We start from the raw sequence: 25,397 nt of genomic DNA on the forward strand, positions 1-25,397 counted from the left end.
TATAAAATAAAAGAAAATAGAATGTTTGTTTAGTACGACATTTCAAACATTTAAACTATTCTTGGTGTCTAAGATACATGTACAGTGCAGGTACGTTCTCATATATGACTATTTCAATACTTAGTCTTGATATAGAAAGATAAAACACCTGTTGCTACCACATATGGACTACTCCAATTCCAGAAATAATAGGCTTTTTTTTTCGAAGTCAGACAGCATACGCCACAGGCCTTTCATATACCACAGATAGATGCCAATTTATAACTAAAATGACTGTTAAAAGGATGAAAATGTTATACCATAATTAAATAAAAATTAGTTGGCCAGCATTTATGAAAAAAAATCCAATATGCAGATACTTTATGAAAGTTGTTTTACACCCCACCAAAAAAACTATACAACCCCCCCCCCCCAAAAAAAAACAACAACAAAAAAACAAAACAAAAAACAACAACATACAGTTATACCAAACAAAAAACAAAAACAAACAAAATTCAACTGAAATCAGATATGGTAATTTAAAACTCAGAAAATCATATTTCTTCAGGATACTAACTGGTTGGATTTGTAAAGAAAAAAATGAGACGGCACATTGATTAATTAATCATGGGTTATTAGATGTTAAACGTTTGCTATTCTGACAGGTAGTCTTCCGAGGAAACCCACTACAGTTTTCCAGATAGGATAACACTTTGATCTACTGGTCTTTGAGCTCAGGATGGAATGAAAAATAAGCCAATGAGTCCACTGAGGGAATATTAATTCACAATTCAACCAGGGGGATTAATAATATTCAGGAGTGGGAGTGTGTGTCTGTGTGTGTGTCAGGAGGCAGGGGAGTGCCTCCATGACCTATGTAAGCTGTTGGTTTAAAAGGTGCTGATGGTGTTCTTTTATACATATCCCCCATTCTGGGTTGGGACCAATATACAGGGATGCAAACACAGCCGATGATTTAATCATTAAATTTTGGGGATATACTTTAATCAGTTAAGCCTTTTTTCCAGATTGTTCAGAATTTTAGGTTAAAACTTGATTTAATGTTTTTAGATAGTAGAGGTTGATTTTGTTTAATGATACCATTTGAGCTGGCTACTGGATGTCAAACATTTGGGAATTTTGACTGGTATAAATATAGTCTTTAGAGAAAACCTAATTTTTTCATTAGCAGCAAGGGATCTTTAATATGTACTTTCCCACAGACAGGACAATACATTCCACAGCCTTTGCTATACTAAAAGTGGGGCACTGGTTGGCACTGGGGAAAATTTTTAGTCTGAGAATGGTGCTCTGAGAAGGTTTGAACCTGTGACCAAAGCACCTCAGATCAGACCTCTACCAACTGAGCTAGATCCTGTCCCTTTTGGGGATCTATGTACGACTATACATGTATCCTTTGATGTACCTTGAAATACTACACAATACTTTAATGTACACACAAGCAGAAAGCATGTAAGCTTATATATTCTGGCACAAAGTCTGGCAAATCATTGTGATTTTTTTATTAGCACTTTGTTGGTACACAAAATCCCAGGTTCACTTCAGCAGTGGAGTGTGTTCTCTGGTTTGCGTTAGTTTATGGAGGGTTTAATGTGTGTCTTCATTCACTGATGGCGTTTGTATACCTCCACATGCAACAGCTTGCTCATCTTGGAAGTGAGGTGTGAATTCACCTGCCACATGGAATATGTTCATGCACAAGCCGGTTTTCCACTATTCCTAATTCTCTTTCATTAACTGTGTATACAAAAAAAACAAAAAAACCAGCTAGGTTCATGTCCCCAAAAAAATGAAAAAACGGAAAAACAAAAAAAATTAAAAGGAAAGAAATATGTTTTATAAATATGCCCTTAAGATATTGGTTAAAAAACCAAAATGTAACATCAAATAAAACAAGAATCAGGGCATAATATTCTCCAGCTAGACAATTAATGATACTTTTAAACTACATGTTTTTCACTTTATTTCTTCGGGGATTTTGTTGTGGGTTTTGGGGTTTTTTTTTAGGGGGGAGGGCAACTGTCTCAAGGTCCCACTTCTACTATAGATATAAGTACAAAATATTATTATATACAACCCTGCTTAACATATGGTTACCATAATGCTCGTTCAAGAGATTTTAGATATTAAAGAGAAGAAACCTGCTGAAACCATATAAGCTATTCACAAAGACAAGCAAGTTCATAAACACTGTACCGGGTATTATGATAATCATGTAGTGCTACGTGTAGTATATAGTACCTTTGCTCATGTAACTTTCCTTTAAAAAAATATTTTCCCAAATATTTTATGATGCACATTAAATGTTAAGCAGTATACTTCAAGACCCTTGCCATTTCCCAACATAGGAACACAATACTGAGTTTCCTCTCTGTATACTGAATGGGCTTATCTCACATACTGTGATAAAAGTCATCTTTGTTTTGCAATCATTCAAGTTTCCCAAATCTGCTGCTGGTAATTTCCAACAAAGTGATGGTTTCTGTGAACCCATGTAATTGACAAAACAATTACCTTGAGCAAGCATGTCCTAGCATTAGCCAGTGGAATTATCATGCATCTCTGAACACTACACATCAGGTACCAATTTACTGCAACAGGTTTTAACTGGAGGCTATAGAGAAATCTGATATTGACCACTGGACAATGGGAGCTGAGAGAGATCTCTATGGGAGTGATCTTTGGTGGGGGTTGAAGCACTAGAAAACACATGTAGATACTTCACCTGCAGTGAAAACAAATACTAAGTGCTACAAAAGCCAGCAGGTGTGTTTCTCTTAAAGCATGTTATCTGACACTGGCAGACTGCAGTATTTACCAGAAAGCTAAGGAATTTGAAGTTGAAGAAATGTACGCAGTCAAACTTACATACGTGTACTCTAGTGACCATCTCTATCACAACAGTAATACATTAACTGATTATGTGAAGGGTGTTAGTTTTCATTAATATTTTTAAAAGTGAAGGCCATTTGAAAAACATACCCTTTATAGTTGACTACGTGTATATACTCAAGCACAGTAAAGGTATATAACTGCAAACATACCCTTTATAGTTGACTACGTGTATATACTCGAACACAGTAAAGGTATATAACTGCAAACATGACAAGTAGGGAGAGGTAAAACATTTGTTTTTATTTAACGACACCACTACAGCACATTGATGTATTAATCATCGGCTACGGGATATCAAACATTGGTCAATTTTGACATAGTCTTTAAGAGGAAACCACAATTTTTTTCTATTAGTAGCAAGGGATCTTTTCTATGCCCCATCCCACAGGCAAGATAATACATATCATGACCTTTGATATATCAGCCTGTGCACTGGCTGGAACAAGAAATAGCCCAATGGGCCCACAGACTGGGATCGATCTTAGACCAATCACACATGAGCTAGGCGAGCACTTTACCACCCCTCTAAGATAATTAAATGATAATACTACAGGTACATGTGTGTTCCATGCCATAGCAGCAACAACATACAATCTTATATTGATTGCTGCACGGATGGCCCATCAAAATCTGACTTGAATCAATAACTGTTCCATGCTTATGTCCACAATGGGAATATACATGTACATGTATGCACAAAGCAAATATAATATTTTAACTAACTCCAAGCATTGAATGCAGACAATCCAATAATACATGTATAATTATAGTATTAACTTTTGGAGAATGGATAGCCATATGTGATAGACTACATGTATTAGTACATGTATGGTATATCACAGACATCAAAGTTAAAGAACTCTGGGCGTATAGTTATAGAGTAAATAAGTTACCATTTGGAAATAGCATTGTGCTATAGAGACATTAGTAGTACTGTAGCTGTAGTATATCAAAGGCATGCAGTAGAAATGATCCATCCTGTTTGTAGGAAAGTACATTTTAAGATCCTTTTCCGAGCTCTGATCACCAGAAGCAGCAAGGCTGTGACAGAATGTCAGTGTCTCTATTCAAAACAAACACACCAGACTCTTAGTTTACATGTACATTCACAAAGATAATCCACCATCAACATCATCTTTCTTCAACTACATGTATGTGTATATTAACTCTTGACACAAATAATTACGGTAATGTTTTGAAACTAATAAAAATGGGTTAATTTAACATATAAATCATTAACATGTAAACTCACCTATTTAGCTTCAAGTCGAGAACAAAACTTCTATTAAATGCAGAAAATAATACTGATATGTTGTCTAGATGGCTACCCTGAAAGAGATATAAAATACATTAATTAGGAATTATGGTACTAAGATCAGTGTTCGAGATTAAAATTTTGGGGCAATATCCCAGTTGGATACTAACATTTCAAAATCTGGTATCCCACCTGAGAATTTAGTATTATATGGTATCCTGGTTGGATACTGGGTTCTTGAAGTCTGGTATCCAAAATTAAATTCTGGTATCCCCGGGATATCGGGATACTGTTAATCTCGAACACTGACTAAGATACATGGACAATTGATTAATAATTCATGTAGATATACTGTAGACCAGGGCAAGTAGCCAGCTGTTTATCAATTAATAAAACATAAACTTGTTAATCAACTCAAGCTGAAATAATGAGATCTAAAATAGTTGATAGCACATGTATGCATACATGTGCATGTAATGCTAACTTTGTGAGGATTATAAAAAAGAACACTGTTAATAAACACAAGTTCCTGCGAAAACATGAGTACTATCTGTTCTGAAAATGGTAAATAAAGCATGCAGGCACTGAAATGATGATTTTATGTCTGGTGTTTATAGTTTCAAATTTATAAAATTCAGTGTTTAAACATTATAATTATTGATGATAGAAAGTGCACATGGGTTCGATTTTCTATATATTTGTACAATATTTCGTTTAAAACGAATTGGACATTATCAGCTAATGAAAGTTGAAGGTTTTTAAAGGATATATATTCCCCGAAAATAACTTATGATACAGACTTTGAAGATGACAGTTTGGATTATACTTGCCACTGAGTGAAAGTGAAAATAAACATCGTGAAAGCCTCATAAAAAGTAACATCAATGATCGTGATCATATGATTTCTAAAGATATTTTTTAAATGTTAATTGGGTTCTTTTGTAAATTTTATTAGGGTAATTACTTACTAAGATGTGCCCTAAAATGTTACACACATTTAAAATGGTGTTATGCTAGGTTGTTTTCTTATAATTTGATGTTGAAAAACATACGGTTCAAAATTACAAATTTCATGTTAAAAACGTCAATGTTCATTGATGACGGTTTTTTATTGTAAAACATAAAGAGTTAAAAACCATTAAATTACACATTAGTTGACCCTTCCTGCTAAAATTATTAATTCTGGCAAAACTAATGTCTTTCTGGTCATAGTGCATTTTTAATAACCTCAAAATTAACTGACTACATTGTACATGAACATGTACATGTTAAATAGAAAATATATGTATTTGTATTTATGTACATGTATTTCAAGAAGGTTAGTGACATCAAAATAGAACAAACAAATAAATCATTATTTACATGTACTGGTAGATTAATTTGCACAGTATAAGCATTGAATAACAGTGTGTACCTATTTTGATTAGAAAAAGTAAACTGGATTACTCCTTACAGTATATTGTTTTGGTTAGTTCACATCAAGACCATAACTGCACTTTTACAATATTTGACAATCGACTTGTTCCATGCAATCTATAGTTGAAGCCACCTGAGGGGCAGAGAATCTGCCAGAGTGTTGTACTCCCATAAAAGACCATTATTGATTCTATCTTGGCAAGGAATCAAACATCCAACACAAGTGAAATGCAATGCAACTCATTGTGGCAAAGCTTAAAAAAATAAGTTTTAAAAAAGGACACCAAGTGCACACTATATGCAACATTAGCATACAATGTATTTTGATTTATATATATCTGAAAGGGAAATAAATTAATGGGATATTCAAGTTAACATACATGTATTAAATATGTTTCTAGTTTTAGACATTTGACAAACGCTGTATAGATCTGTCAGTACTGTGATCATGCATGCATCTATGCATAAACAAAATGATCTCAGTTAATTCATTAATTGATCTATACCAACCAGAACATATGTTTTTCACAATGCTGATCTTTACACAGGGCTAAAAAAATACTGCCGTCCCTACCAGTTTTTGCCAGACACCACGGGTTGAGATATGGTTTGTTTACTGCCGTCCCCACCCGTTTTTGCCGGACACCACGGGTTGAGATATGGTTTGTTTACTGCTGTCCCCACCAGTTTTTTCCAGACACCACGGGTTGAGATATGGTTTGTTTACTGCCGTCCCCACCAGTTTTTGCCGGACACCACGGGCTGAGATATGGTTTGTTTACTGCCGTCCCCACCCATTTTTGCCGGACACCACGGGTTGAGATATGGTTTGTTTACTGCCATCCCCACCAGTTTTTGCTGGACATCACGGGTTGAGATATGGTTTGTTTACTGCCGTCTCTACCCGTTTTTGCTGAACACCACGGGTTGAGATATGGTTTGTTTACTGCCGTCCCCACCAGTTTTTGCCGGAGACCACGGGTTGAGATATGGTTTGTTTACTGCCGTCCCCACCAGTTTTTGCCAGACACCACGGGTTGAGATATGGTTTGTTTACTGCCGTCCCCACCAGTTTTTGCCGGACACCACGGTTTGAGATATATGGTTTGTTTACTGCCGTCCCCACCAGTTTTTGCCGGACACCACAGGTTGAGATATGGTTTTTTTTACTATCGTCCCGTCTGGCTAGCAATTATTTTACGTTTATATTCACACATTACTTTTTGTCAGTCATGTTTGGTCTGCCAGGTTTTAATTCAGGCCGACAGAATCTGTAGCTTGGCAGACTAAATATCTGGCCAACATGTCAACCAATTTTGACCCCAGACAGATATTTTTTTTCATACATATTAGTGATTTTCTAATGATCAATTATAATAGAAAATTTATCAGTTTGGTTCTATATCGGTGTCTATAGATTAAAAAAATCCATAACTGATTGTGTGGTGAAATGTTAACTGTAATTATTTCCCCGGTTTAGATGACAGAATTATGTAAATATATGTTTGTTGGTGTTTGTTTTCATGTGTACATAAGATTTTTTTTTTTTAAATAGTTATTAAGCAAAACAATTAGCAGTTTGCTAGGTTTCTCCCAGTGGACAGAACAGTACATGTAGATGCATAATCTAATACATACAAGTTTTATATCCTGTACATGTTTTCATTTGTCTGAATATATGCGGTGATTTTTTAGCCTCCCATGCAGTCCTAAGATCAGTAAAAGGACATTGTGGCTTTGTACTCAACAAATATCACACATCTTGACATAATATTCTCACAGATCTAAATACAAGCTGGTTCACATTTTCATTTTCCAAAAATTAAACTGAGGTGAATTAAACTGTACATGCACAATACATGGTGAATGAAGATGAACAACTGTTAAATTGGTGGGTTTTTTGTGACATGGCAAATGTGTTTAAAAAAGTCACTAGCAAAGGCAAATAGCTCAACCAGAAAAATGACTTGAAATCAAGGTATGCTTATTGACTGAAATTCTGAGCCTGCCTATAGTTAAGTTTGTTTTGTTTAACGACACCACTAGAGCACATTGATTTATTAATCATCGGCTTTTGGATGTCAAACATTTTGTAATTTTGACAAATAGTCTTAGAGAAGAAACCTGCTACATTTTTTTCCATTAGTAGCAAAGGAGCTTTTATATATATGCACCATTCCACATACCACAACCTTTGATATACCAGCCATGCATGGCGTGCGCTGGCTAAAACTAGAAATAGCCCAACAGGGATCGATCCCAGACAGAACACGCATCAAGCAAGTGATTTACCACTGGGCTACATCCTGCCCCCTGCCTACAGCAATTTTAAACCAGTAATATTTGCTACAAATATAAAGACCCCAAAATTATCACATCAACTGACAGCAGTAATTTTTATTCAGCGATTGGCATCGGTGCCGTTGTTAAATCCGAGGCCTGTAGTAACTTTCTGTGTCAGTCAGAACATGTACATCCCATATACAAGTTACATGAAGAAACTGATAGTCATCTACTGTCATGTATAGTCTAACCTGTGTTAAACACCCACATGGTGGGGTGTTCAGAGGCCTCTAATCATGTATAGTCTAACATGTGTTAAACACCCACATGGTGGGATGTTCAGAGGCCTCTAATCATGTATAGTCTAACCTGTGTTAAACAACCACATGGTGGGGTGTTCAAAGAGGCCTCTAATCATGTATAGTCTAACCTGTGTTAAACAACCACATGGTGAGATGTTCAGAGGCCTCTAATCATGTATAGTCTAACCTGTGTTAAACAACCACATGGTGAGATGTTCAGAGGCCTCTAATCATGTATAGTCTAACCTGTGTTAAACAACCACATGGTGAGATGTTCAGAGGCCTCTAATCATGTATAGTCTAACCTGTGTTAAACAACCACATGGTGGGGTGTCAACCTGTGTTAGGTGAGATGTTCCCTCTAATCATGTAAGTCTAACCTGTGTTAAACAACCACATGGAGGGGTGTTCAGAGGCCTCTAATCATGTAGTCTAACCTGTGTTAAACAACCACATGGTGGGGTGTTCAGAGGCCTCTAATCATGTATAGTTTAACATGTGTTAAACACCCACATGGTGGGGTGTTCAGAGGCCTCTAATCAAGTATAGTCTAACCTGTGTTAAACAACCACATGGTGAGATGTTCAGAGGCCTCTAATCATGTATAGTCTAACCTGTGTTAAACAACCACATGGTGGGGTGTTCAAAGAGGCCTCTAATCATATATAGTCTAACCTGTGTTAAACAACCACATGGTGGGGTGTTCAGAGGCCTCTAATCATATATAGTCTAACCTGTGTTAAACAACCACATGGTGGGGTGTTCAAAGAGGCCTCTAATCATATATAGTCTAACCTGTGTTAAACACCCACATGGTGAGATGTTCAGAGGCCTCTAATCATTTATAGGGAAACCTGTGTTAAACACCCACATGGTGGGGTGTTCAAACAGGCCTCTAATCATCTATTGTGAAACCTGTGTTAAACACCCACATGGTGGGGTGTTCAGAGGCCTTTAATCATCTATTGTGAAACCTGTGTTAACCACACACATGGTGGGGTGTTCATAGAGGCCTCTAATCATTTATAGGGAAACCTGTGTTAAACACCCACATGGTGGGGTGTTCAGAGGCCTCTAATCATCTATTGTGAAACCTGTGTTAAACACCCACATGGTGGGGTGTTCAGAGGCCTTTAATCATCTATTGTGAAACCTGTGTTAACCACACACGTGATGGGGTGTTCACAGAGGCCTCTAATCATTTATAGGGAAACCTGTGTTAAACACCCACATGGTAGGGTGTTCAGAGGCCTCTAATCATCTATTGTGAAACCTGTGTTAAACACCCACATGGTGGGGTGTTCAGAGGCCTTTAATCATCTATTGTGAAACCTGTGTTAACCACACACATGGTGGGGTGTTCATAGAGGCCTCTAGTCATCTATAGTCTAACCTGTGTTAAACACCCACATGGTGGGGTGTTCAAACAGGCCTCTAATCATCTATATGGAAACCTGTGTTAAACACCCACATGGTGGGGTGTTCAGAGGCCGCTAATCATCTATTGCGAAACCTGTGTTAAACACCCACATGGTGGGGTGTTCAAACAGGCCTCTAAAACAAATGACAGATTAATCAAGCTTCATTTGTTTTACATGTACATTAAAATAATCTTGAAGGAATATATTAAGATGATATCTCAAGACAGATGACTGCCCAACAGGTTTCACTGTATTTATATGTATATAACGAAGTCTGCAAAGGCCAAAGGGAACTCCCATACACGGTACAAGTACATGTTATCTAACTGTACTGGTCTGATCCGAGATAAAACAATATAATGTTGTAACACTATACATGTACTAGCCCTGTTCATTCTAGTTTGATGCAAATTAAGTATGATAATTTTGTTATCACGTACAGATCCACTTCCATGCATATCTCTATGATGTTTCGGTTATTTAGTAAATGCAGGATATTACGTAAGATAATTTACTCTGTGACTAATTTTTCCTATTCCGGATACATGTGCAGTTGTTTACTGTAATTAGATCTACAAAAGTCAGTTAGAACTGTTCCAGAACGTATCAGTATCAGATAATACATTGACGTCCAAACGAAACTGGGGCGGGACATAGCCCAGTGGTAAAGCACTCGCTTGATGCGCGGTCGGTTTAGGATCGATCCTCATTGTTGGCCCCATATGGCTATTTCTTGTTCCAGCCAGTGATCCACAACTGGTGTAACAAAGGCTATGGTATGTACTATCCTGTCTGTGGGATGGTACATATAAAAGATCCCTTGCTGTTAATTGAAAAGAGTAGTCCACGAAGTGGCGACAGTGGGTTTCCTCTGTCTATAGCTATGTGGTCCTTAACCATAGGTCTGACACTATATAACTGTAAATAAAATGTGTTGAGTGCATCATTAAATAAAACATTTCCTTCCTTCCAAAAGAAACTAATTTACCAAGACACTGAGAGACTACTGAAGAAAAACCAAAACATTTTGCATGTTCAAAAGAAACATATTCATGAGAGTGTTGTTTTGGCATGTTGTGCACAAAATTTCATTCCATAAAAGCAGAATCATATTTAACCACCATTTCGTTTTCATTATCCAAATTATAAAGGAATTTAAATAAATTGTTCTTGATATAATTTCTTTTGGATGTCAGTATTGATATCAGTGGTGGAGAATAATAATAATACCCAACAACTATAAGACATTATAAGTATAACATTCAAGGAGATATTTTTACATTATTTACATGTACGTGGTATATTACCCAGTATACAACATTGTTTTTTGCAAACAACAATTCATAACATAATAACCTGAGTAAGTCCCATCAAGCAACCCATCCAGATAACCATTTCTACAGTATGTGTATATTGTAGTAGTTGGTATTTTGCAAATATTTTATAATTTAACTTTTATCAAACTTTTGTAGACATTCAGACATAAAAAGATTTAGTAGTAGTACATGAATATTAAAAATAGATGGTTTCTTAATTGGGCAATTTAAAGGTACTGTAACAATTTTATTGATTTTTTTTTATGACTGTTCCAGATATGAATAAAACAGTTGTTTTGTTTAACAACACCACTAGAGCACATTGATTAATAAGTTCCAGATATGATTACACTGCAATTTAAATAAATTTATATTCTGGCATTATATTACTAAAAGGGTGGGAGTTAGCCCAGTTGGTTGAGTGCTCATCTATAAGGTGCTTAATTGTGTCGCATGAAGGAAGGAAGGAAATGTTTTATTTAACAATGCACTCAACATTTTATTTATGGTCATATGGTCTCAGATATTGAGGGAGGAACCCCGCTGTCGCCACTTCATGGGCTACTCTTTTTGATTAGCAGCAAGGGATCTTTTATATGCACCATCCCATAGACAGGATAGCACATACCACGACCTTTCATATACCAGTTGTGGCGCACTGACTGGAGCGAGAAATTGTGTCACATGATCGAACCACCTCAGTGGATTCATTCAACTGATTGGATTTTTCTCTTTCCAACCAGTGCACCACAACTGGTCAAAGGCCATGGTATGTGCTTTCCTGGGAAAACAAAGTTTGTTTGTTTTGTTGAATGACACCACTTGAGCACATTGATTTATTAATCATCAGCTATTGTATGTCAAACATTTGGTAATATTATGGTCCAAGAGAGGAAACCCACTATGTTTCATTAGTAGCAAAGGATCTTTTATATGCACCATCCCACAGACAGGATAGCACATACCATGGCTTTTGATATGCCAGTCATGGTTCACTGCATGGCTGGGATGAGAAATAGTGCCTGTGGAGAAAAATAAATTTGTTATTTCCCAAACTTTCCAAGGGCAATTGTTTTTTGGTAACCTTAAAAAACCTATAACATCATTATTTTAATATAAATTAGTAATTAATAATTGTACTACAAGATCTTTATAACTTTTTAATTGCCATGCAAGCTAGGCCACCAAAGCCAACAAGAAAAGTACATGTAAATGTACAGAGAACATGCATGCATGTATAATGTACAAGGTATATGTTACACAAACCAATTTTCTACGTTAACTGTTCTATAAATAATATCCTAGATGCTTTACTAGAATGTGTTTCTCTCTATTCAGAGTCTGACATCATTGTGTTTTCTTACAGCAGCTGAGTAAATCAATTTCTGCTTTGGTTTCTGATTGCCCTAATATAAACAACATATGTCCATGTAATACAATTTTTTTCTAAAACAGCTGTAAATGATAATCGTCTGTAGGTGTTAAATCTTCCACGATTGGTATTTAGTTTCCTCCTAAATGTAGTCTGGTTATCTGGTAAGATATATAATCCTGATATTTATACCTGCTGGCTCATCATTTTCTTCTTCCATCTCTTTATTTGTTAGGCCATGATCTTTAAAGTTTACACTCATATATGTTTATCGCCAACCGTATATATACACATGTAGTTTAAAGTCACTGATATAAAGTTCTCAAATACATGTACTTTAACAGTTTCATATAATATACCAGGTGACCCAAAACAAATGATAACCCTACTGTATTATGTATATAGAATTGTATGAATAAAAACCAACGATGTGGACTATAACTTTGATGTATGGATACATTTTGCCACCTTGAGTGAACATTTCAGGCCCATAGGTCAAATATTGTTAAAATAGATACAGATTCAAAATTGTAAATGCGATGTTGATTGCACTTATTGTCCTCCGTTTTGGCATCACATTCTTAAAAAATTACAATTGGGTGAAAATTAAAAAAATGGCTCGTTTCACATTTTTGGCTTTAAAGCAATGTAATATTGATCAATTCCAGTTTTTAAATGTCTTCTTTGATGTTTTATCTCTGGGTGTATATATATTGTGTAACAAAATACTATGATTCTGTGAATGTATTACAAAATTAAAAAAAAAAATGTTTCAAATTGGTCAGGATTATAACATTTTCGTGTGACATCAGAACTGAAATATAATTTTTGATTATTGTCGTGTAAAAATAAGGCACATAATTTGTGGGTGTCCTGGTGTTTTTGTGACAACTTCTCTTCAGACCAGTTACAAAATAAATGGATATACATGTATTGAATTTTGAAGACACATAAACAGGTCATGAAAAAGCTTTCCCTTACTCGCACGAAATCTGGTTAAATTTTTTTAATAATAATAAAAAATCAATCTTGAGAGTTTATGTCATTTTTAAAAAAAGAAAGTGATGTTTTTCAAAGGCAAACTGATTGTTGTAAAAATACCTATATCTCTCCTGCAAATCCATGTGGTTATAATGTGTGTGTATACATTTTTAATGCACCCATAATGTCAGCTATATATTCCCAAATGTCAGGAGGGTAACATGCATCCTTTGTTTGGCTATTCTTGCCCATTGTATCATCTAATCTGTCGACCAAGACTTTCTTTATTTCACTGGAGTGTGGTTGTCTGAGATGGAGGGTCATCATCAATTAGTTTTTTTATTCCTACTTCATAATTTAATCGATCATATATATTGTCATGTCAGGAGGGTAACATGTAGTACACATTTATAAAATGATTAGATAAGTTTCAAAATTGTATTATCATATTTTCATGCATTAATAGCAAATACAACTAATATATTAGCATAAAATATTATATATAATCACTAACATTTTGTTTAATTGAAGTTTTTTTGTCAAACTACTTTTTACACCAGCTGAAACCCTCACTTTTGATATACATACAAATTATTATGGCCAAGTAAAAAAAAAAAAAGTTTGGTTCCTGTTACATGTCAAAAGAAATTAGGGTAGGTAGGTAGGGAAAATTATTATTATTATTTTTTTTTTTTTTGCCCCATTTTCAAGCTAATATTTACTGAATAGTATTCCAGGTTAATATTTTAAAAGCTCTTTTCTTTGTTTTCCAGTGCAATTGACACTTGCAATTGCAATTATTTTCTAGGCAAAAATAAAAACCATGTCCAAACCTAATCCAACCACAATCGGTAATGTAAACACCACCCAAGTCTAATTCTATACTGTAAGGTTATAAACTACGATGACACTTAAAACCCCCCACTATAATTTGGTTATTGGAAAAAGGTGTAATATCAAATCTGACAAAGGTAATTAAAATGTAAAATTTGAATGAATCAGTGGAGGTGAGTATGAGAATACACGTATATTATACGTGCATACATTTCACAATATTATGTTCTACTAATTTCAGTGTTCCTGGTTCCTGATAATATATTACTATCTAATCCCAATGCTGTGCCAAGAAGTAAAGGGTTTCAAAGATGTTGAATATTAAACAATGTGAAGAAAAACAAAAATCATATATCTGCACAATCTGAACTTTTGACAAAGCTTGACCAGTATGTGCTCATGAATAATTGTCAATAAAAAAGTCAACAAAAAAGGTTAACAGTAAAAAGATATCTCCAAACTATCCTCATAAGGATATCAAATATATTTTTGGAATGGGTGTCTGGAGGTATATCATGGTGTTCATCAGTTGTGCAAGAACACTGTATGTATTTAATACAGAAACACTCGGCCAGCTGGCCAACAGTGACGTTCGAATCATCCACAGCGATATCGTCATCATTTACTTCTGCTGTACAGCTGGCTTGAAATCTGACACCGTGAGGGTGAATGCATGCAAATAATTCAGTGAATGTTGTTTTATTTGAAATAGACTTAAATAATATCACCTGTTTTGAATGCTCACATTTTTAAAATTCCACTTTGTAAATGGAACTGGAAGACGCCATTGGCTTATATCGCAACGTGTTCTCGGAATTAATTCGGAACTACTCGGAACCAATGTGTTCTCGATTCATTCGGAACTACTCGGAACTTGTAAATCGGCCAATTGGCTATCAATATCATAAACTTTTCATCAGAAGCTTAAAGTTTATATGTAAAATCGCACAAAGTGTTCTGGGTCTAGCTTCTGGTAATGAGATCCTGGTCTTCTGGTAATGAGATCTCAGACTGACAGATCTCCTGGCATCTCTCTGCAGTTTTTAGTGTCGATGAAAATTAGGATTGATTTTAATAGATTATTAAAAAAAAAGGAAAAAAAGGTTAAAAAAAGTTTAAGGTCGGCACCAAAAATCTAAGGACGGTCGGGTAACCGGAACCAAACAACTTTTTTTTTACTACGCCAAATGATTAACAAAATTACATATCAGAATGTAATTATCTACAGTAATTACAACAAAATACATGAAGTCTTATTTAATATTACGGTACTGAAGTTCTAAGTCAAAAAACCATATCTGGAGATGAATTACTGATGTCAATTATTCATAACATACAGGTACTTACTCATGAATAGAGAACAAGTGGGTTCTTGAATATTTTCACTTCAATGATAAAGTGCATTTTGTACAGACAACAGCTCAAAAGACATAAGTTATAGTTTCATTGTTTGTTAACATGTAAACCTCATGTATTCATTGAGCCTTTACAAAGATGCAAGTTTATTAATATAATTATAAAATATTTAATTAATACAAGTTTCCATAATAAATGTCATTATAACATTCATGGGGAATGATATATTCCATAAAGTTTCATCGACTCGTGACTTTGTGGGAAAAACAGAGTAAAGTTTCTTTTATTTAATGACGCCTCTAGAGCACATTGATTTTTATCTTATCATCGGCTATTGGACGTCAAACAGATGATCATTCTGACATATTTCTTACGAGGAAACCCACTGCCGCCACATAGGCTATTCTTTGTGATAAGCAGCAAGGGGTCTTTTATATGCACTTTCCCACAGACAGGACAGCACATACCACAGCCTTTGATGAACCAGTTGTGGACCACTGATTAGAATGGAAAATAGCCCAAACTGCAAATGGGTCTACTGAGAAGGATCGATCTGATGACCAACCGCTTCACAGGTGGACACGATATTGTTTGTGGAAGGTCAGGAGTGTAAAGCCACATACGTAATGTTGGTCCATGTTATAATATGCCTGGCAGAAGAATTTAGTGATATTTGTATAGGATGTAATTAAGTATAACTGCACTGATATATTGTTTGCTTGTGACTTTTTCATTTATATGTATGCAAATTGAATACAAAAAATGACATAAATTTTATCCGATTAATACATGAAGAATAATACTAAAAGTTTTCAATGGGTTCTATTTTACATACTACTGTCTGATTAAAGGCATATCATATCTTAATTTAACCACATTGAAACAATTAAATGGGTATAAGAAGGTCAGGAGTGGTATATTACCACTATTTGACATGTTCAGTGATGAATTCTGGTGATGTGTGTGGAGATATCGGTCATTTGTTGGTCATTTGTCCAGAATGATCTGTATTACTATGGAAACCAAAACAACATGGTTATAATCTTGCCTAACCATTTTGTTACACAACCTTCTTGAAGTAATATTGTTCCTTTTTTTAAATGAAAAGATTGAGATTTATTTTTCAAAAATGGCTATTTTACATGGTTTAAATTAAGGTGTTAATTTGTTTATCCATGTGTGGTTTTCTTGGTTACATGTATCTTAGCTTTAAAAGCATAAACAGCTTTTGTTCTGAAACAAATAGAACCTTTTAAGTAGAAATGAAATATGACAATTTTGGAGTTTATTCAATGTTAAATCCTTGTGGTATTTTCTTGGATTTGTATTATCTCCATAACAGCTATGCGTGGTTTTTCATCATATATAGGGTGTTACATTATTATATGAAATGGCATGCCTGATGTGCTATTTGAACCACTTTGAATGTACAACCTTTGTGTCACACAAAAGAGCCTCTATTTCCCACACTCAATTTTGAATCTAGCTGTTATTTCAACAATATTTGACTTATGGGCCTGACTGAGGAATTTTGAAACTAGAATCTTATTTTAAATAGTAGTTTATTGGCCCTTCTAAACTGACCCTCATATAGGGCATATATACATGTATATCCAAAATGTAAAAGTACACATCTATTGTGTTTTCTGCCATTTCTCAAACAATTTGGACAATTTGTTTTTAATCTCCAGCAATATGTTAAAAATGAAACCATATGCTATATCTACAGACATACACACATCAGTGTACAATACACACATACAGTATATCAATGTAAATGTACCTGATGAAAGATATTACATAAATGCAGAAAAAACCACCTGCTCTGTTCCCTAATTACTCCATTAAAATAGTTCTTGTCTTATAGAACAGCTGGGGTGTTAAAATGTGTTTGTAAGGCATGTACATGAATCAAACGATTTGCTGAGTGAAACGTTGAAAACATTTGGCTGCTGGTAAAACCAGTTCATTTATAGAAACAGCAGCTTTTGCTGATACACCAACTCAAAATATCCCAACACCAATGTGCAGTCAATTGGCAGACTCTAATCAGAATTATTTCAGCTCACCATTATCAAGCCAAAGATATTGTAAAAAGGCAAACGTCAAACATTTGACAAGAAAAAGAAACAAATGTTTATGTTCACTTCACCTTGAAATAACTAGCATGTAGGCATTGTTCTTTGCAGCTGGTAATAAGAACCACATGTCAGCCATTAAGAGTAAAACTATATGAATTAAACCTGACAAGCTACGGTCTAAGACTGTGGGAACATGTACAAAATATGTGTATACAATTAAAGGTATTCTGTATTTTATTCATCAAATGAAGGCTTCACTACTTGTACACCGGCCTATAGCTTAATTAAAATGTTTCTGTATGCTTCTTTAAGGTCAGTGTCATGCAACAAATATAATTCGAAGTTCAAAGCAGGTCTCAAACTTAACAATTTTAAAGTGTTTTTTGTTTAATGACACCACTAGAGCATATTGATTTATTATTCATCAGCCATTGGATGTCAAACATATGGTCATTTTGACAGTCACAGATAGAAAACCTGCTACATTTTTTCCCATTAGTAGCCAGGGATCTTTTATATGCACCATCCCATATAGACAGGATAGCACATATCACGGCCTTTGATATACCAGTCGTGGTGAGAAATAGCTCAACGGGCCTACCGATGGGGATCGATCCTAGACTGACCATGCATCAGGCGTGCGTTTTACCACTGGGCTATGTCCCGCCCCTCAAACCTAACAGTGGCACAAATGGCAATTGCTGTATCATTGATAGGAATTGCTGTAGGTCAGGGTCTTTTCCAATACGGTAAAGGATAATTCTTCATTTTTAAATTTGCGTTTATTTGTTGCAAAAGTTATTGGGCTAAAATTGCTGTAAGCAGGCTCAATACTGACATAGGTGAGCATTTTGCCTTTTGCAAAAACCTTTTAAAATTGATGTTGGTAACAATTATTACGGTCGAGGTCTGCAGTATTGTACAGTTTTTGGGTTGTTTTTTTACCCTGCAATCTAGCAAAGAGATTTGCAAATCAAACTTATTCCTACCTTTTACCATGATTAATCTAAGCAAGCCAACAGTTTGCAACATAAAACATTTATGACATCATGCCTTAAGACTAAGATGTTAATAATGTAACCAAGTAAATAAAAAACACTTTTCAAACTTTTAACTCATGAAATTGGTTGTGTTTATAATTACCATGACACTAAACTTTATTTTTAATATACCATATTAAAAAAATCAATGTAAAACAGATGCAGATGAAAATGCAGTCCAAAGTACACTAGACAAGTCAGATTCAAGCCATGTGACAAGTGATAATCTGCTAATCATCTGTTTTAATACAGTGCAACTCCTCTAACCCAGATACCCTCGGTACCAAGTAAAACGTCCGGTTTTAAGAGGTATCCGGTTTAGAGATGTTCTCTTCTGTACAGATATTTAAAAGGAGGCCGCACAAAACGTCTAGTTTTGAGGGAATTCCGGTTTACAGAGGGTCTGGGTTTGAGAAGTTTCACTGTACATACATGTAGGTTATCATAATCTGACAGTCGTTGCAGGATAAATGTATCTTATTAAAGGGACACGCCCTTTCTTTTTCGCCGTTGTTTTTCGCTATTAAACCCATTTTCTCACAAATAAAATTGCACTTTACTTATATTTTATTATTTAGAATATACATTTCCATTCACCTGAAGTGTTTTTTGGTAATCCTGGTAATCCTGGTGTTTTGTAATACCACAAAATGCATTTTTTGTATTTCTTAAAAACGCACGCGTGTTTGAGAAAAAAACGTTGAGCAGACAAGGTCTAATCTATTTTTAGAGGGGATCTTCCCATTTCAACGTCACAGACGTTGGTATACCACGTGACCATTATCATTTTGGTTTGGTTTGTTTTCTCGTGCACGGTTCGCATAATCAACATCCGATTTGTTGTTGTTTGCTTGTCGTTCATGCATACATGTAGAGGGATCAAAGATGATTCTACATAGAGAGGTCAACACCAAACATTTTTGTGCTCTCTCCACCCAAGACAGTCACAGGAAATCATTTTTAAAGATCCAACTTAAATGGGCTTCATCTGCAGTTGATCAACAAGAATTGGAACTACTTTCTGCAAAAGGGATAGAAAGTCAGCTACATATATATTATACCTGTATGTTTGACACGTTTTGCTCTTATTCTGTTTGCCCAACAATGTTTGACACGTTTTGTTCTTATTCTGTTTGCCCAACAATCTACATGTGTGTGTATTATATATGTTCAATTACTGTGTCTTGACTGCCCACCCATGGTTCCCATCCATCTGCTAGTCCACCCTGTCCTATAGGTTTGTCACATTGTATGTGCATCCCTGCATCACAAGTTTGTTACCTGCAATAATTATAACACCATTGAATATTTTTGATTTGAAATATTTACTGAATTTTGTGTCGGTAATCATTATTTGATCTGCCAAGATGTGTATAGTCATTAAGTTTGAAATCTACATACAGTACATTTAAAGTCGCACACCCTAGTTTCAGCCCGCGAAAAATAATTCTAATTTTGGTTACTTTACAAAACTGTAACACACTTAGATCACGTTTTTATAAAATAGAGTGAAAAAGCAGGTTTTATATCGATAAATACCATGGGAATCCCCGTGACCCAATTACTTGAAATAATTTTGAAAGTTAGTATTCTGATGTCACCGGTAGATGTCGCTGGAAGCACAGAAAGCCTATGTCACAACAAATTTCCCAGAGTGCACACAGACTTGGGGTGCGTTCCTTTCACCTCTCCTGGGCATGTTCCAACTGTTCTGTCCTGGACAGCTAAAGGAATGAGTTTGGGTGCTTCTGTTGAAAAAGTGGCTGCTGCAGCAATCATGATACTTGAATCGGAATAAGACGACAATGATAGTCCGTCACTGATCATGTTGACTATACTACAGTGTTTGAAATAATAAATTTTATATATAAACCACAATTAGCCTACATTTGCTATTCGGCACCGGGTACTGTTGGTTTTAAGGGTTTGTAACATTTTGTATTGAGATACTTACTTGTCTGAACTTTATTGTTAAAGGAGAGGACAATTAAGGCATTTGGCCTGGTATGCATATTCAACGATATATAATGCACATTATTGCTCAATATCAACACGTATAATCGTATAGTTAATTAATAAAACGGTTAAATGTGACGGCTATTATATATAACGGGCACAGCCATTTTGTACCATCTCAGTGAGTACGCCCTCTGGCGAGCTGGTGGTTATGTAATACTTAACGCGTAACGTCAGGAATGAGCCTTAGAACTAGAGAAACACAATCTACCTGGTTTTTGCAGGATGATAAATAGTCCTATACATTGCAATGTTCTGTAATAATACACATCCCAGTAAGCCAGCAATAAGTATATCCAGCACTATATATATATTAGTTTTCAATACAAAATAAAATACCATTGTCAAAGTGGTTACACAACAAGTCGAAACAATTAACAATGTTTTGCCCATGCATTAACCTACGTACTGAAATGATACACAGAGTGTTTTCTTAGTTAATTGGTCTATGCTGTTAGTTGCTTCTACCTGTGATTCCTGATTGGCAGGTGTGTATTTGATTGGTAACCAGACGAGCCAATTAATTGATGCTGTCTAGACACAAAAATACATACCGATATTGTGGAATATTACCTGTCGCCCCTAAAATGGTAATGGACATGGTTTATTACTGTAAATAGTTCTGTAAAACTATTGATTAAGTAGACTTTTCCATCTAAAAGCACAGAACTGACCAATTATGTAGCCCCAAAGAAAAGAAAAGTATCACTTGGGTATCGTGGGTTGTCGTTTTTGCTCCAATGTAGCATATCAATAGGCCTAATTTTGTACATTTTTCCTTTGGATTATTTAACAGAGAAAAATACTATAATCCCATTTTGTTCTGTTAATGCAACTTGAAATATATTTAGTTAAATAGTTTATTATAATATTACGTCATTTATGCTGTTTTACAAGTCAGGTTGATCAAAGAGAAGCACCTTGTCGAAAATTACTGCTTTTGTTTACACTGTACATACAGGAGATGGTCAGGAGTTGACGTCACTTCGCCCCAAGCTATCCCACCGGACGTCACAAAAACGAAACAAAATGGCTGCCCCCAGTTAGCAGGAATAATCATGTTTTTTTATTAACTCTAAAATTACGCGTTTTTCATTTGCTAAAGTGTCAGTATGTGTTGGTGGTTCGGGTATGCATCTTTCTAACACATAAGGCTCTTGTTTGAGTTGACCCTACCTTTAAAGAGTCAGTATGTGTTGGTGGTTCGGGTATGCATCTTTCTAACACATAAGGCTCTTGTTTGAGTTGACCCTACCTTTAAAGAGTCAGTATGTGTTGGTGGTTCGGGTATGCATCTTTCTAACACATAAGGCTCTTGTTTGAGTTGACCCTACCTTTAATGAAAATGTTCACAACCTGTGAAGAAAAACCTCACAAATGATGTAGGGGCGGGACATAGCCCAGTGGTAAAGTGTTCTTTTGATGCGCGGTCAGTTTGGGATTGATTCCCGTCTGTGGGCCCCTTGAGCTATTTCTCGTTCAAGTACAATCCTGTCTGTGGGATGGTGCATATAAAAGATCCCTTGCTACTAATGGGAAATGTAGCAGGTTTCCTCCCTAAGACTATATGTCAAAATTACCAAATCTTTGACATCCAATAGCCGATAATTAATAATCAATGTGTTCTAGTGGTGTCGTTAAACAAATATCAATGTAGATTAGAGGTCATTTCATATTTAGATGTTATCTGAGGGTGAATGGTATGTGCATTGGACCTTAATAAGGAACAAGAACAAATTTATATAATTCTGCTAGTTTTATGAATAGCTAGAAGCTTGTTCATGTTTGTTCACCCCAACCCCCACTATAGATCCTTAATATGGAACAAATATACATGATCCTGATAGTTTTAAGGAGCTTGTTCACACACCCGATAACAGGCATGCATATGTTAGTGCATGCATGTACCATGAACAATTAATGTGCATGCAGTTGTGTACTAATCTCAATTAAAGCTGGCAGACTGTTCAAAGTCTATGTATGGCAGCACTAGAGTCACTTAAATAAGAGGAAACGTTTAATGAGCACACTTTATTGCCAGGTTATGAGGTGTGCAACACATTTGTAACTGTGTGAATCATTTCAGATTCAATCAGAAAACATCACTGAACCAAGTTTTCAAAGTGAAATTTGTCATTACTTCAATTAAAATCTATTTCAAGTTATACATGTAGGTAAGATATTTAGATGTAAGAGTGTCAAGGAATAGTGCTGAATTTATAAGGGGACAAAGGGGACAATTGTCTTGGGCAGCCTCCCCCCCCCCCCCCCCCCACTAGAGAGGCCCCTCAGACTAAGGACTTGCTTTATAAAAAAAATGTAATAATTATAAAATTAGTTATTTTTTTATTTGTCATGTACATGTAATTTCTATGTGGAGGGATCCCCAAACCTGAAGTGCCCCCCCCCCCCCCCCCCCCCCCCCTAAAGTGCCCCCCCCAAGGTCTAAATCCAGCCCTGTCATGGAAATTATGTATTAATATTGCCTACATGTACATACATGTAGATTTCACATACTAGCGTATTACCGGTACTGTATTTTATTTATATTGATATATGATTACATGTATATGTAGTTCCAATACACCAACTTCAGTTATAAAATGATTCAATTTACATCACACCCAATACATATACTTGCATCTTCTAATAAACAGCTATATTCGGTTTGGTTCAACTTCTTGCTGTGTCGGAGACAGAAAGTGAATCTGTGTGGTTCCAGTTATATATACTTGAACATGTAGTTAGAATTCACATAATGCCATATACGGTAATGAGACAGCTCCTGTCATAACTGTATGCATTCAAAGCCCATTCAGGGGATGGTGTGTCAATAATACTTTTTGGAATCTTTATCAAAGCATATCAATTTATGGGCATCCATGAGTTTTAGGGAATCTGGGGTGTCACGAGTATTATTTAAACCATATAATCGACCATATAGTGAAAATGTTTTAAAACAATGGAATCTCACCTTGTTTATAGTTCCATCAATCCTTTTATTTTTGTGAAAGATCTCTGGCACTATTACTTCATATCGATGAAATACATCGAAACCACTCTGTTGACCAGGAATTCTTGACCTCGTACCTAAAGAGAGCAAATAAAAAATGCAAGATAATTAATAAACAAATATATATGTATATACAGTATTACATCATAATACTGTATATCTACATTGCTGGGTTGTAGAAAGTACTAGTCAGTCCGCTCACCAAATGTGAATAAAACATTTGCCCGAGTTAAACATATAACCACCAGTTTGATGGGAGACCATATTTTCCTAACTACATGTATATATATAAGGCCCACTTTCCCCGACAGCTAGTGAAAAAACATTAAAACGATTTGTTCTAATCAGATGTTGGGGTCCATACCCCCTTTGACTCCCCCCCCCCCCCCCCCCCCCCCCCAACATCACAGTATATCCAGTGTTTAAAATGATTTATTTTTTAATTGGGAAGATACGTTTTAGTTGGTTAGGTTTTTGGGGGAATAATGTTAATTTCTGTTGAAATTTACTGTACATGTATTTGCCCGTGTTTACCTCCATTTACATGTAGCTTCCAAATAAAAAACAAGTCTATCCGCACCTGGCCTTTCCTTGCTGGATGCACACAGTACGACATACATGTATGTAACATTGTCAAGTGTGTTTGGTGTTCTGTCTCGTTTACAGGTTTTGTTCGTGTTGTAACAACTACCAATGCTACAGTTTGACAGCCTAACTTATTATACCCCCACCCTCCACCATCAAAATTCTCGATCCACCTCTGGAGTGTCTTCTAGCATGATTGAGGTGGTCACACTCACTATCACTATTAAACCCAAAATATGTGTAGGCATGCTGTTTTTGTTTTAATGTACCTCGTCATTTTTGTATTCTGTAGCATGAGTCTGTGTTGCTACATTGTATATACATGTACATGTATCTATAGGCAAACTGACTATGATATTAGTTTGAGTATCATACATTTACCTACTGGAGTTTCTAGGAAAATATTTGACCATTGTTTCAAACATACATGTAGTGTATACCACACACACATATTTTGTACACGTTAATGTGCATTTATAAATGTTCATGATATATATACATGTACACCATATGGCTCAAATCAAAGACATTAATATCAAATGAAAAACATTAACCAACAAAGTGCATTCTCTCCCAATATTTTGAAAGGATACGGGTCAAATGTATACATAAATGAACCATATGGAATGGGGATACTGGCAAAACAAGACTTGTTTTCTACTAGAACTAATATTTACCCTCAACCAATGATTTGCCAGTTACATTACAACACGATTTGCTTGTCAATATTTTGTCTGGCAAAAATGAGATAAATTAATAGGATGCACAATATTACTAGCTGACCAGAATTTCCACAAAGGAACAGCTAAGCTCATAACCAGTGAGCCGTTCTTGGAACATGACAATGAATATCGGTGTACTTAGGAAAAATCAATGTGTTCAGACCAGCGCCATTAAGAGCACATACATGTATTCATGTACATTGTATCTGCTGGAGCTCTTCAGCAACATTATATATGCTATAGACAGAATGCCGCAGATTGAAAGTTTCAATAATCAGCATCTCATGGGATCCTTCTAGTATATCCTAGTGTGTCAATGCAAAACAATAACCTCGATCTTTTGAATAGCTTGGGCAGGATGTATATATAGCCCAGTGGTAAAAGTGTTCACCTGATGCACAGTCGGTTTAGGATCGATCCCCGTTGGTGGGGCCCATTGGGTTATTTCTTGTTCTATCCAGTGTACCATGACTGGACTATCAAAAGCTGTGGTATGTGCTATCATGTCT

The 25,397-nt window shown here is 35.6% G+C and overlaps 1 protein-coding gene across 1 annotated transcript in view; it reads right to left on the minus strand.

Moving 5' to 3' along the window:
• The window catches only part of LOC121382842 (disintegrin and metalloproteinase domain-containing protein 12-like), a 73,880-nt gene that overhangs the window by 41,999 nt on the left and 6,484 nt on the right, over positions 1–25,397 (minus strand). Inside the window, exons 2-3 of the mRNA XM_041512470.1 lie at positions 23,543–23,658; positions 4,148–4,224 (exon numbers count right to left, since the gene is read on the minus strand). Coding sequence (XP_041368404.1) covers positions 4,148–4,224; positions 23,543–23,658 — 193 coding nt within the window. The remainder of the gene's footprint in view (positions 1–4,147; positions 4,225–23,542; positions 23,659–25,397) is intronic.

Source organism: Gigantopelta aegis, chromosome 10 (assembly GCF_016097555.1).
Source record: "Gigantopelta aegis isolate Gae_Host chromosome 10, Gae_host_genome, whole genome shotgun sequence".
NCBI classification, from domain to species: Eukaryota; Metazoa; Mollusca; class Gastropoda; order Neomphalida; family Peltospiridae; genus Gigantopelta; species Gigantopelta aegis.